Here is a 15,416-nt window from a genome sequence, read left to right as displayed (position 1 = left end):
AGCAACACCACCTCCCTTATCATCCACTCTGTCTTTCCGAATAGTTTGATACCCTAGGATATTTAACTCCCAGTCGTGACCATCCTTTAACCATGTTTGGTAATGGCCACTAAATCATAGTCATTCACGATGATTTGTGCCATCAACTTGTTTACTTTATTCCGAATACTACGAGCAGTCAGGTAAAGTACACTTATGTTGGGTTTTTTAACCTCTGTTTTGAATCTTAACATCCTTTTAGTATTACTGGGCCTATTCACTGAGCTCCCCTCAGTCACTGTACCTTGTACTGTCGCCCTTTTTGATTTTTGACTATGTCTTCTCTTCCTTGCACTTTTTCCTCTTACTTCCTTTTGCTTCTGTCCCTGTTTTACTATCTTCCAACTTCCTGCATCGGTTCCCATCCCCCTGCCACATTAGTTTAAACCCTCCCCACCATCATACTGGTGCATAAGAACCACCAGGCCTTCAACGACTACTGTCGGTTGGCCTTGACGTCTATCATTGTGAAGTGCTTAGAGAGGATGGTCATAAGACACATCAACTCTACTCCCAGAATGCCTTGATCCACTGCAGTTCACATTCTGCCACAACCAGTCGACAGCATCCACCGTCTCCCTGGCCTGACACTCATCCCTGCAGGATCTCAACAAGGACTCCTCTGTCAAACTCCTATTCATTGACTACAGCTCTGCCTTAACACCATAATCACAACCAAACCTAGGACTTGACTCCACCCACTGCAACTGGATCCTTGCGTCTTGACCCATAGACCACAATCAGTAAGGATTAACATCTCCAGGATAGTTCTCCAATATTGGTGCCCTGCTATACTCCCTACATTCTCATGACAGTGGCAAAATTGAGACCCAACTCCATCTACAAGTTTGCTGATTACACGGACCTCAAACAACAATGAGTCAGGAGCGGAGGGAGATGCAACACAATCTCCCTCAATGTCAGCAAATTCAGGAGCTGGACATTGATTTCAAAAGTATCGTACACATCTCTGACTGTATCAATGGTGCTGAGATGGCTGACAGCTTCAAATTCCTAGGTGTGCACATCACCAACAATCAATCTTTATTAGTGTCGCAAGTAGGCTTGCATCAACACTGCAGTGAAGTTACTGTGAAAATCCCCTAGTTACCACACTCTGGCGCCTGTTCGGGTACACCTGAGGGAGAATTCGGAATGTCCAATTTACCTAACAGGCACGTCTTTTGGGACTTGTGGGAGGAAACCCGAATACCCGGAAGAAACCCGAATACCCGGAGGAAACCCGAATACCCGGAGGAAACCCTCGCAGACACGGGAAGAATATGCATACTACGCACAGATGGTGACTCAAGTCGGGAATCGAACCAGAGTGCCTGTCGCTGTGAAACAAATGCTAACCACTCTGCTTCCGTGCAGCCCATCTGTCCTGGTCCATCCACGTTGACACTACAACCAAGAAAGCACAACAGTGCCTTTACCTCCTCCGTTGACCCTTAGTAATTCTTGCATATGCACCATAGGATGCTTTCTATCTGGCTGCATCAGTTTGGTATGGCAATTGCTCAGCCCAAGACTAAGAAATTAGAGTCCTGAACACAGCCCAGTCCATCACACGGACCCGCCTCCCATCCATTGACTCTGTCCACACCTCCCATTGGCTTGGAAAAGCAGATAGCAATCAAAGACCCCTCTTACCTGGGCTACTCTCCCAACCTCTTCTGTCGGGCAGGGGATACAAAAGTCTGAATATACACTAAAAGCTTCTTCCCTGCTGTTGCCAGACTCCTGAATGCCCCTCTTATGGACTGAACTGATCTCCCCATGCATCCTCTCTACTGAGTAATACTACACTCTATGCTTCACCTGATGTCTGTCAACACACATTGTGTAGTTATCATATGTCCTATATTTTACATGAATGGAATGATCTGGCTGGATTGTACGCAGAACAATACTTTTCACAGTACCTCTGTACATGTGACAATAAATCTAAATCGAATATATCGTATGAATACAGAAGGATAACCAATCTTGCATACCCTGAAGTATTGCGATTCAGACTGAGGTGAATTGAATTAGCTCATGTAAAGTTGAACCGGAGCCAGCCAAGTTGAAGCCGCTCAATTTAAGATGGGGGTACCATATTTTACGCATTGCATCAGAATTAAAGTGGAGTACAGATGTTAATTCCAGCGGATGCATTCCATAATCAACTTATTCCACCTTTGGATAGAAGGATATTTGTCACTAATACAGGAGCATAGGATATTTTTACAAGCGGTAATGGTCAGAATATTTTGCATTAGAATCAGATCCTGCCTGGAAGACCCAGACTTTTTTCAAAAATCCTCTCGAGCGCTCTGATCACACTTGACCAATAGGATTGAATCCTGACGCCGCTTCTTGGCCTTTTGGCTCAGATTAAGTGTCGGATCAAGCCCAAGATGAGGTGCAATGCTTTTTCTTGTCCGCTTGGATCTTGTATGTTTCTTGTGAAGACCATGAATTGGCCTCAATTTGAAGGAGCAAGCAATGAGATGGATAAAGGATTTTCCATGTCCACTCTGCGCATTGACTTTGTATTTTTAAAAAAGTGAATCCTGACACAAACCCATAGACAATGTATTTTAAGTTGGAGTACCCAATTATTTTTTCTAATTGAGGGGCAATTTAGCCTGGCCAATCCACCTATCCTGCACATCTCTTGGTTGTGGGGATGAAACCCACGCAGACACTGAGAACGTGCAAATTCCACACGCACAGTGACCCAGGGCTGGGATTCGAACCTAGGTCCTCGGCACCATAGGCAGCAATGCTAACCTCCCTCGATTACCAGTACACATCGGGGATAGAGCAGGATCACATCTGTGTCTTAAGGTATCTTGAACTGGTTATCCTTCGCAAGTTGAAATTTTTACCAGCATATGTTGCCCCCGTCTCCTCGTTGATATTGATTGTGTAGTCCTTTTCCCATGACTAGTAATACAGGATCTGGAATTTGAAGCCTCAGAACTTATTCATCTAGTTCCACCGGGGAAATTGAGGAATCAAGATGCAAAAATGTGGAGGCAAAAAACTTTAAATAAATAAATAAATAAATTCAATAAGGATTGTCTTAGGATGCCAAATTGCTGACATGGCTGCTCAAAAGGTTTATGAGGAAGTATCTCTGTCTCCCAACGTACAAAAGTCAGATATTGAATCCATGGTCGATTAGACTGGGTGAAAAGTCTGGACTGCCCTGGATAGGAGAGAGCGCAAAGTCAATTCAGATCTCCCTTCTAGTTGACGAATCACCCTCCACATTCTGAGCATTAATAATAGGATTATCACATTCAGAACCTTCATTATTATCGCCATCAAACAAGACCTGTATTGGATAAACTGACCTTCAATATTGATCCAAATGGATACCGAATCCGTCCTAACTCAGTCCCCTATGAATCTTGGATAAGAGCCCAGTTGACATAGCCTCATATTTTGAGGCGACCTAGTCCTCGCTTCGCCTCCTTTTCAAACTAGAGAGACGAGGTTTCTTTCCAGATAAATGTACTAATTCCGTTCATTTCCTTCAACTCTAGCCGAAGACGGTACAGGCAGAATCTGCCAGGGGTACAATTATACATGTGGGGGTAGTGGACGCCAGGTGTAGGATTGCTCTTGGCACAAAAAAGTAGTCGGTAAAGTCTCTACCCCCTAGGTGTAAAATCCTCCAAATAGCCACATAACGCACCTCAAGCCAAGGCCACTGTCCTAGCTTAGTGTGAAGATGCTCCTCGTAACCTGGAGCTTATCTACCAAAGGGTGCATGTGGTAGTTGGAGTCACCAGCCATCAATCAGAGTTGCCCTCTGTTAACTCGAGTCCAAAAAAGCCTTGGAAGGAGTAATTTGGTGGTCCGCATCCATTAATTTTGAAACCATGTTTCCACACACAGCTTTTAATGATCACATATCTACTCAATTTTGATTTCCAGTCTGGCAATATGTTGATTTTTAAAAGTCTCCTTGTTTTGGGCCCTCTGTGGCTATCTCCCATCAAAATATCTGCAGTTCTACAATTTAGTCTCAAATGAATACTGAATTTGATCACTGTACTCCTGGCTGCTGTGCTTTCAGCTGCCTTAGTTGTGAGTGAGCACTGGAATTCCCTTCCTAAGTCCCTCAACTTTTCTCTTTTAAGGTGCCCCTTAAAAACTGCCACCTTTAACCAAGCTATTGGCCATCTGCCCTCATAACTTGGAATGTGCTTCCATGCTAATTGAAATGCTCCTGTGAAGTGCCATGGGACTTTTAACTAGATAAAAGGCACTTACAGATGCATGTTATACTTGGACGTGGCAACATTGAGCCCTGGTGCTCACCCAACCAGTCTGCGTATTTACTAAGAGCAAACAATTTGGAAAACATTCAACACCCTGCTCCATACGGTATACAAACAAGGAGTAGGACATTCGGCCCCTCAAGCCTGTCCCACCACTCAATAAGATCATGGTTAATCTGATATCCCTTTAATCCTTTTCACTTGTTGCTGAGGCAATCAGCAGTCAGAAGGTTTATTTGGGAAGTTCTTTGAGTAAGCAATCATGAGTTTGGTCTAACCTTTGCCTTTTGCTTGCAGCTTTTCCATGGTTTGGTATGGACATTGGCGGAACTTTGGTGAAACTGGTTTATTTTGAACCAAAGGACATTACTGCTGAGGAAGAGGAGGAGGAAGTGGAAAATCTCAGAAGTATACGGAAATATTTGACCTCCAACGTGGCTTATGGATCCACAGGCATCCGTGACGTTCATCTTGAACTCAAAGATTTGACAATTTGTGGACGCAAAGGCAATTTGCACTTCATAAGGTTTCCCACCCAGAATATGCCAGCATTTATTCAAATGGGTAAAGCCAAACACTTTTCAACTCTGCACACAACACTGTGCGCCACTGGAGGCGGGGCATACAAATTTGAGCCAGACTTGCGCACAGTATGTACATAATTTTGCTTTTCATGTGTCAAAATCTGGGACTTTAGAGCCATGTTTAGTCGTATATTTTTCTTTTCCGGCTCATTCCAGGTTGATTAAACTTGGAAATTAGATATTCATTCACAATTACATTTTCTGCTTCAGGGATCTGTCCCGGTAGAGTTTAAAATGTGTGAGGTCGTGTTGTGGGTTTAAGGATAATGTTTCAACATTCTCAAAGTTTTGACGAGGAGTCATCGGACTCGAAACGTTAGCTCTTTTCTCTCCCTACAGATGCTGCCAGACTCGCTGAGATTTTCCAGCACTTTCCCTTTCATTGATCAACATCAATTTCCTTCAAGTAAAATGATCTCTCCAGTTCATTGCCACTTAAGGTCTCTCTCGTGTGGTTCAGAAATATTATAAGCTGAATATTTAATAGCAGTAAACGGGAATCAGCTGTCCAGTTTTGTTTTGTCTTCTAACCATTAACAAAAAATCACAAACGCAGGTCTTGCTATACACAGGTGTTACCCACTGTTACATACTGAAGTTGCCTAAAATAAAACTGATTGTTTTGAATTTGCGCTTAAAATTATGGCTGAGTATGCTATTTTGTGTATTATGCTTTTCTAAAATGCTACGCATCTGTGGCATGGTCCATAGGGATCGCTAATTATAAACTCCTGATCTTCTGACCTTGACTCAGTATAATTTGTGAAAAATCACTAGATACATGGTAACTTACCGTGTTACTTTTTTAGCTTCACTCAAAAGAAAGGTGTACCTTTAGTGTGGTTGTAGATGTCTAAATTGTGGAATCCACTGGAACCAGATCTGTAAAAGCAACGTCATTTTTCAATTAGTCAACTTTTCTTCAGTTAGTTGATCTGACCCACATGTACAATATAGGTTTGATGAGTTGGTACAGGCCTTTGAGGCAGCTGACTTCTACCCCTGAGTAGTTCATGTTTTGCAGTGGGACAGGCAGGCAGGGTAGTATGGCCAAATCATGTGACTATATTTACATAAGTTTTTTGAGATGCTTGCAATCTAATTATCCTTCTATATTGCTCTAAGAATATTTTATTTCGGACTACTTCTGTCCTACCTTCTTTTGTGGGAAGTAGGCATCGCTGACTAGGTCAACAGTTGTTACTCAACTCTAATTGCCCTTGAGTAGATGATGGGGAACCACCACCGTGAACTGTTGTAGTCCATCGGGTGCACTCAGTGCTGTTTGGACTGGAGTTTCTGGATTATTACCCAGTGACAATGAAGGAATGGTGCTATAGTTCCAAGTTCAGGTGGTATCTGGGGCTTGGAGGGGAACTAGAAGGTATCAACTGCCCTTGTCTTTCTAGGTGGTAAGAGATCATGGCTTTGGAAGGTGCTGTTAAAAGAGCCTTGTTGAGTTCCTGACTTCTTATCAGTGATGGACAGGCGTTGGGGACTCGAGAGGTGAACTACTTGCTGCAGAGTCCCCAGTCTTTGACTTCTTGTAGCTACAGTATTTATATGGTTGACATCTTCATAATTGAATAGAGCAACATTTTACGGTGAGGTAGTGAAAGGGTAAATGCACAAGATGTCAGATTCAGAAAAACTGATTACTTGTTGGCCTGGAGGGTTGTAGAATTGCAGGCATTGAGATGGGGTGGAGTGAGTACATAGAGGGATTTAAACATAAGGGTGAAAATTTGAGATACATGCGAACAAATATGTGCTGGGCAGCACGGTATCACAAGTGGATAGCATTGTGGCTCCACAGCACCAGGGCCCCAGGTTCAATTCCCCGCTGGGTCACTGTCTGTGAGGAGTCTGCACGTTCTCCCTGTGTTGCTCCGGTTTCCTCCCACAGTCCAAAGACGTGCAGGTTAGGTGGATTGGCCATGATAAATTGCCCTTCGTGACCAAAAAGGTTAGGAGGGGTTATTGGGTTACGGGGATAGAGTGGAAGTGAGGGCTTAAGTGGGTCAGTGCAGGCTCGATGGGTCGAATGGCCTCCTTCTGCACTGTATGTTCAGTTCAGTGTCTGGTCATTGGTAACCTGCAGGATGTTAGTAGTGGGCAATGGTATGCCTTGAATGTCACGGTGAGATAATTTGCAGAATGCAGATTATCTCTTACTGGAGGTGCCCATTGTCCACACTGCATAATGTTATTTGGCATTATTGATTATTATTACTTTTTGATATGGTGCGGTTTCCAAAGTCGGAGTTTTTTAATGTCTGGATCGTTTTTTTCAATTATTTTGGTAAGTGTTATTCTATAATAGAATTTAAAGTTGGAACATAATTGGAGGAAGAGCTTTTATAATTGTACGAAAAGAATATTGCTTGTCTTGATGCTTAACCTGGTTCTGTGTATATTTTTTTTTTAGATTGTTAATCTGCAGCTTCAAAAGTTGGATGAACTTGACTGTCTTATCCGTGGAATAATGTATATTGACTCGATAGGCTTCAATGGGTGTGCAGAGTGCTATTACTTCGAGCATCCAACAGATCCAGAAAGGTGTCAGAAGATGGCATGTGCTTTGGATAATCCCTTTCCACTGCTGCTGGTGAATATTGGATCAGGAGTCAGTATTCTTGCTGTGTACTCCAAGGACAATTATAAGCGGGTAACTGGCACCAGGTGAGTGACAAACATGGCAGAGTCATCTTGAGATGTAGTTGGGGTTTGTTTAACGATTGGTTTTCTACTCTGTGACTGACCATTTTGGGCAACTTCCTCACCTATTGGATAGAGAAACTGTGTGCCTTAACTAACCCTGTTCTATTTATTTATTTATAAATTTAGAGTACACAATTCATTTTTTTTCCAATTAAGGGGCAATTTAGTGTGGCCAATCCACCTAGCCTGCACATCTTTGGGTTGTGGGGGCGAAACCCATGCAAACACGGGGTGAATGTGCAAACTCCACATGGACGGTGACCCAGAGCCGGAATCGAACCTGGGACCTCGGCGGCGTGAGGCAGCAGGGCTAACCCACTGCCATTGCTGTTCTATTTAATACACTGTCTTCCATTGAGCAAGTCTGGTTGCAATACCTTGATATTTCACACAATTGTTGTCCCCTTCCGCATCCCTATTTTCAGTCGATGATCGCTGTATTTTCTTTTTGCCTCTTCCAACTTCACTCACTTCTGATCATTTTGATCAGCTTGTCTTTTTTTAAAAAGCGAGCAGGAAAACTTTTCCATAGTTTTTCTTTGGGTAACTGGTAGCACAGTGGTTAGCACTGTTGCTTCACGGTACCAGTGACCCGGGTTTGATTCCCAGCTGGGTCACTCTGCGGAGTCTGCACATTCTCCCTGTATCTGTGTGGGTTTCCTCCCAGAAGTCCCGAAAGACGTGCTTGTTAGGTGAACTGGACATTCTGAATTCTCCGGAGTGTGGCGACTAGGATTTTAAAATATATATATAATAAATTTAGTGAACAATTAATTTTTTCCAATTAAGGGGCAATTTAGTGTCGCCAATCCACCTACACTGCACATCTTTGGGTTGTGGGGGTGAAACCCATCCAGACACGGGAGAATGTGCAAACTCCACACGGACAGTGGCCCAGAGCTGGGCTTGAACCTGGGACCTTGGCAGGGTGAGGCAGCAGTACTAACCACGGTGCCACCGTGCTGCCCTGCCTAAGGGCTTTTCACAGTAACTTCATTGCAATGTTACTGTAAGCCTACTTGTGACACCAATAAAGATTATTATTAAAAAGCTTCAAGTAAAACTGGTTTGAGCGGGACCAGTTGATTGTACTTCATCAGTCCTCCAACACTTAACGAGAGTTCAAAATTTTGGTGGTCATTGATGAAATTAATAATGGTCTGTTTGCTCAAGGATGTAAAATGAAAATGTTCAATATTGTTTGGACTTATGACTACATCTTGTGTTCATATGCTGTGGAGGATCTCTATCAAAACCAGTGAAATCACCAACTGTGCTAATTATCATAGAATCCCTACAGTGCAGAAGGAGGCCATTTGGCCCCTTGGGTCTGCAACGACCTTTGAACATGCACCCCACCGAGGCCCTATCCCAGTAATTCCTTAACCCCACCTAGCGTTTGAATACTTCGGGGGAAATTTACCATGGCGAATCCACCTCACCTGCACATCTTTGGACAAAGTTCCGACTTGAGATTACAGTTAATGCTTGCTCAAATGGTAGGGAATTTCTGGAATTCAACATAAAATTACTTCACACAGGGAAAGCAGAAGATCGGAAGATGTGATTCACCAGCTGACTCCTTCAGTATCCATACATGCACTACTAGAGGTCCTAGCTATAATGTTTTAACCTCCCATTTGGTTGGTACTCCATCCCCCCCAACGTAAGCATTTACTCCCTCCATTTCCCGCACAGTGACAACAGTCAAGATGCACTGCTGTCAGAGAGATGCTTTGCGAGTTGCTGCATCTTCCAAACCTGCAGCCTGTACCACATGGAAACACCACCATCAGTAAGCTCCATACAGTCCTGACTTGCAATCAGTGGGTCTAAATCTTGGAACACTCTTGCTAACAGCACACTGTGTGGGTGTAAATACATCATATGGACTGCAGTGGTTCAAGAAGGCAGCTCACCACCTGAAAAGCAATTATGATGAACCACATATATCGCCTTGCCTGTGACATTCTCATCTGGAGAACAATTTTTTTTTTAAGTAAAAGCTGCCCTGCCTGCTATCTAAAGTTGTAACACGTCACCTTTGAAGAATTTCTCGTTAATGCATCTCTTGAAAAAAAATCTAATCTTGTATCTGTTCCTTGCGTTTTCATTGAATGTGGTGGTAAGGTCAGCATTTGTTGTCTGTCCCAAATTGCCCTTAAACTGACTGGTTCGCGAGGCTATTTCTGAGAGCATTTGAGAATCAACCACATTGCTGTGGATCTGGAGTTGCATGTAGGCCAGACAAGGTAAGGATGGCAGATTTTCTTCCCATGGACATTAGTGAACAAGATGGGTTTTTGTGACAAACAACAAATGTTTTCGTCATTATTTTACAATTCTAAATTTCCGACTGCCATTGTGGAGTTTGAGCCCATGTACCCAGGCCTTTAGAATACCAATGCAGTAACATTATAACTATGCCATGTCTCCACCATGCTTATTACTTTCAATAGTATGCTAGATTTAATATCTCCATTTATTTCAACATGTAATTGAATTGAAATGGTGGCAGGGTAGCTCAGTGGTTAGCACTGTTGCTTTGCAGCACCAAGGTCCCGGGTCCGATTCCTGGCTTGGGTCACTGTGCGTAGTCTACATGTTTTCCCTGTGTCTGTTTGGGTTTCCTCCGGGTCCTCTGGTTTCCTCCCACAAGTCTCGAAAGATGTGCTGTTAGGTGAATTGGACATTGGAATTGGTGGATTCTCCCTCTGTATACCCGAACAGGCACCGGAGTGTGGCAATTAGGGGCTTTTCACAGTAACTTCATTGCAGTGTTAATGAAAGCCTACTTGTGACAACAATAAAGATTAATTCTCTGCTCTGTTAGACATTGAAGATAAGTCTGAACTGCATTTCTATTTCCAAAATTGTTTGACTAAAAGCTAGTGCAAACATTTGAAACCTTGTTTGAAAGATTACAAATAATTAATGGCACTGCTTTTCATGGCTTGTGCACAACTAATTATTCAACCCAGTGAGATTTGATGTATTATAGTTATATTAATTTATGGAATGTGTGCATTCCTAATTGCCCTTGCATATCAACCACATTGCTGTGGATCTGCGTCTCACGTCGGCCAGGCCAGATGGCAGAATTCCTTCCCTAAAGGGCATTCGTGAACCAGATGGATTTTTTTACAACAATCGGCAGACGGAAAATATGGTTGCCATTAGACTTCTAATTACAGATTCTTATTGAATTCTACTTCACCATCTGCTGTGGTGGGATTCCAGTCCAGGTCCCCAGGGCACCACTCTTGGTCTCTGGATTACTAGTCCTGTGACAATATCGCTCTGCCATCAACTCCCCCTGTATCTGAGCTGTTATTCACAAAACATTACACTGCCCCATTTTTTCCCCTTGGTAAAACACGTGGTAACAAGTGTTTACATTCTTTTGTCTTGTGGTCCAACTCTGTCCTGACGTCTTCTACAACTTTTATATGTTGGACCTTCCCTCTTCTATAACCCTTTCAAAACAAATGAATTTCTAGGGCTTCAGATAAATGGATCACTGGGGTGTCTTCTGGGGAACATAGAACAGTACAGCACAGAACAGGCCCTTCGGCCCTCGATGTTGTGCCGAGCCATGATCACCCTACTCAAACCCACGTATCCACCCGTAACCCAACCCCCCCCCCCCCCCCCCCCCCCCCCCCCCCCCCGCACATCTTTGGACTGTGGGAGGAAACCGGAGCACCCGGAGGAAACCCACGCACACGGGGAGGACGTGCAGACTCCGCACAGACAGTGACCCAGCCGGGAATCGAACCTGGGACCCTGGAGCTGTGAAGCATTTATGCTAACCGCCATGCTACCGTGCTGCCCACGGTAGGGGTGGGACCTGTACAAGAAGGAAGGGGTGCATCTCAACTGGAGGGGCACCAATATCCTGGGTGGAAATAGTTGGTAGTGCTGTTCGGGAGGGTTTAAACTAGTGTGGCAGGGGAGTGGGAACCGGAACAGCAAGCCAGTAAGTGTAGAGACTGAGGGCGGGGGGGAGAAAAGTAGGGTGAAATCACAATGTTGGGTGTGTACTATAGACCTCCCAACAGCCCGCAGGAGACCGAGCAGTAGTTGTGTAGTCAGATACTGAAAAGCTGTGAAAAAAGCAGGGTAGTTGTGATGCATGACTTTAACTGCCCACATATTGACTGGTAATTCATTACAGCCAGGGGCTCTAATGGAGAGCAATTTGTTAGATGTGTCCAGGAGCTTTTTGATGCAGTATGTTGACAATCCACCAGGGAGGGGGCTATACTAGACTTGGTATTGGAGAATGAGCCAAGCTAGGTGATTGATGTTTCCGTGGGGGAGCATGTTGGGCTTAGCGACCCTAATTCCCTAAGATTGAGTGGTCCTGGATAAGGGCAAGAGTGGTAGCGGGTGAAGTTGCTTAATTGTGAGGGGCTCAATTACATCCAAATTAGACGAACTGGGGAATGTGCATTGAGAGCGGCTGTGAGGGCAAATCCACATCTGACATGTAGGAGTCTTTTAAACGCCAGTTGATTGAAGTGCTGGACAGGCATGTACCCGCAAAAATGAAGTATAGAAATTGCAGGATTCGGGAACCATGGATGACGAGGTAAATTGTAAGCTCAGTCAAAAGGAAGTATACGATAGGTCTAGGCATCTAAAAACTGGCGAAGTCCTTGAGGAATACAGTGAAAGTAGGAAGGAACTTAAACATGGAATTAGGAGGGCTAAAAGGGGTCATGAAATGTCTTTAGTAAGCATGGCCAAGGAGAATCCCAAGGCTTTTTATGCATATATTAGGAGTAAGAGGGTAGCAAGACAAAGTCGGCCCATTCAAAAGGGCGATGGAGGGAAGTTATGCATGGAACCACGGGGTGAAATTCTTAATGCGTACTTTGTATCGGTATTCATGAGGGAGAAGGACATGACGGATGTTGAGGTCCAGGATAGATGTGTGAACAATCTTGAGAATTGTCAGTATATCAAAGGAGGAAGTGTTGAGTATCCTAAATTGCATTAAGGTAGATAAGTACCTGGGGCTGGATGGGATCTTCCCCAGGTTACTGCAGGAGGCAAGGGGAGAGATAACTGGGGCCTTAACAGTTATCTTCACATCCTCTTTGACCACAGCGGAAGTTCCAGAGGACTGGACAATAGCCAATGTCCTTCCCTTGTTTAAGAAAGAAAGCGGGGATAATCCAACAAATTATAGACGCATGCGCCTGACGTCAGTGGTGGAGAAGCCTTTGGAAAAGATACCAGGGACAGGATATATGCACATTTGGAGAAAAATGGACTAGTTAGTGATTGGCAGCATGGTTTGGATGTGGAAGGTCATGTCTCACCAACTTGATTTAAGTTTTTTTGAAGCGGTAACAAAGAAAATTGATGAGGGAAGGGCTGTCGACATAGTTGATATGGACTTTAGTAAGGCGTTTGACAAGGACCCACATGGCAGACTGGTACAAAAACTAAAATCACATGGGATTCGGGGTGGGAGGGTGTTTTTCAGAATGGAGATCTGTAGCTAATGGTGTTCTGCAGGGATCAGTGCTGGGACCTCTTGTTTGTAGTATATATAAATGATTGGAGGAAAATGTGAGTGGTCTGATTAGTAAGTTTGCAAATGAAACTAAGATTGACGGAGTTGCTGTTGGGCTGAGAATTGTCAGAGAATACAGCAGGATATCGATAGATTGGAGACTTGGGCACAGGTATGGCAGATGGAGTTTAATCTGGACAAATGCGAGGTGATGAATTGTGGAGGATCAAATCTAGCTATGAGTTATACTGTAAATGGGCAGAATCCTTAGGAACATTAACATCCAGAGGGATCTAGGGCATGCAGGTCAATAGGTGGCCAAGGTGATTAAGAAGGCATTATGCTTGCCTACATCAGCCGGGGCATTGAGTATAGGAATTGGGAAATCATGCCACAGCTATATAAAATCATTGTTAGGCCGCATTTGAAGTATTGCGTGCAGTACTGGTCACATTATCAGAAGGGAGTGGAAACTTTGAAGAGTGCAAAGAAGGTTTACCAGGCTGTTGCCTGGTCCTCTGAGTGTGAGCTATGAGGAGAGGTTGAATAAACAAAGGATTGTTTTCATTGGAAAGACGGAAGCTGAGGGGAGACCTGATAGGAGTCTACAAAATTGAGGTGCATAGACTGGGTGGATAGTCAGAGGATTTTCCAAGGGTGGAAGTGTCAGTTACAAAGGGGCACAGGTTCAAGGTAGGAGGGGGTGAATTTAAGGGAGATGTTCAGGGTATCCAGTCTTGGATGACTTTTTGCTCCAGTTAAATTTGGAAAATATTCAAGCTGTTGGTTTTGGCTCTCACTGCAAGCGGGATTCCATTTACACTTTCTTGTTTGACCAGTCTTTCCTTATCACCCACCCTCTTTAGCTCTGCCCTCACAAATTTCACAATTCTACAACCTGATCCAGTTGCCCATTAGCTGTGCACTTGATGGCCTCCACTGCTTCTCCATCTCCTAACATTTCAGGAAGGATAAGCGGGCCCCTGAAAAGGTACAGAAGCGTTTAACAAGAATTAGGGATTTTAGTTACAAGGTGGTGTTGGAGATGATGGGAGAACAAGATCATCAACATCCTAGAGATTATCATCGACCAGAAACTGAACTGGAGTAGCCATTTAAATACCATGGTGACCAAGTCAGAGGCTAGGAATCCTGTGGCAAGTAACACCCACCTGAACCACCCCCTCTCTATTTACAAGGCACAATCAGGAGTGTGATGGAATACTCCCTACTTGCCTGAATGAATGCAGCTCCAACAGCACTCGTGAAGCTTGACACCTTCCAGGATAAAGCAGCCCACTTGACTGCTACCCCTTCCACAAACATTATATCCCTCCACCACTGCTGCACAATAACAGCCGTGTGTACCATCTGCAAGATGCAATGTAGGAATCCAGTCAGCCTCCTTTAACAGCACCTTCCAGACCCACAACTACTATGATCTAGAAGGACAAGGGCAACACTTTACAAATAACTTGGACAAGTTGCACTCCAAGCTGCCCACTATCCTGACAGGGAAATATATCGCCATTCCTTCACTGTTGCTTTGTCAAAATCCTGGAACTCCCTCTCGAACAGCGCTGTGGGTGTTCCGACACCACATGGACTGTAGCAATTCAAGAAGACAACTCGTAACCTTCACGGGCAATTACAGATGGGCAATGAATATGAAATGGAAAAAAAAATGTAAATCGTTTATTGTCACGAGTAGACTTCAATGAAGTTACTGTGAAAAGCCCCTAGTCACCGCATTCCGGCGCCTGTTCGGGGAGGCTGTTACGGGAATCGAACCGTGCTGCTGGCCTGCTTTCAAAGCCAGCGATTTAGCCCAGTGTGCTAAACAGCCAAATATTGGGCCTAACCAGCGAAGCCCACATCCCAATAAATTTTTTAAAAAGGGGAGAGTATGATAGATTTGGATCAAGTAGATGAGGAAAGGCCTGCATTGGCTGATAGGACTGGGGGACACAAATTGGACTGGGGGACACAAATTGGACAAGAAATGCAAGGGAATGTGAGGATTAGCTTTTTTTTTTTACGCTGTGAGTTCTGATGACCGATCTCGCTGGCCACGTAGGTGGAGGAAGCAAAGATAATTATTTCAGAAGGAAATTGGGTTGGCATTTGAAGGAACTTAACTTGCAGGGCTATGGGTTAAAGCAGGGGAGTTAGACTGATGGGGTTGCTCACATAGCTGGCATAGACTTTTTTTTTAAAAAAGTATCTTTATTAAGGTTTTGCAGAATTTTTCATAATAAAACA

General features: G+C 44.0%; 1 protein-coding gene across 4 annotated transcripts in view; it reads left to right on the top strand.

Annotated features, from left to right (window-relative positions):
* The window catches only part of LOC119963885 (pantothenate kinase 3-like), a 57,564-nt gene that overhangs the window by 11,369 nt on the left and 30,779 nt on the right, over positions 1–15,416 (top strand). For all 4 annotated transcript variants that reach the window (XM_038793247.1, XM_038793246.1, XM_038793248.1 and 1 more), the window contains 2 exons: positions 4,620–4,972; positions 7,335–7,588. In XM_038793247.1, the coding sequence (XP_038649175.1) occupies positions 4,620–4,972; positions 7,335–7,588 (607 nt within the window). The remainder of the gene's footprint in view (positions 1–4,619; positions 4,973–7,334; positions 7,589–15,416) is intronic.

The sequence above is a fragment of the Scyliorhinus canicula genome, chromosome 3 (assembly GCF_902713615.1).
Source record: "Scyliorhinus canicula chromosome 3, sScyCan1.1, whole genome shotgun sequence".
Lineage (NCBI taxonomy): Eukaryota > Metazoa > Chordata > Chondrichthyes > Carcharhiniformes > Scyliorhinidae > Scyliorhinus > Scyliorhinus canicula.
Note: the sequence above shows the minus strand (reverse complement) of the source record. Positions and strands in the feature narration are given on the sequence as shown.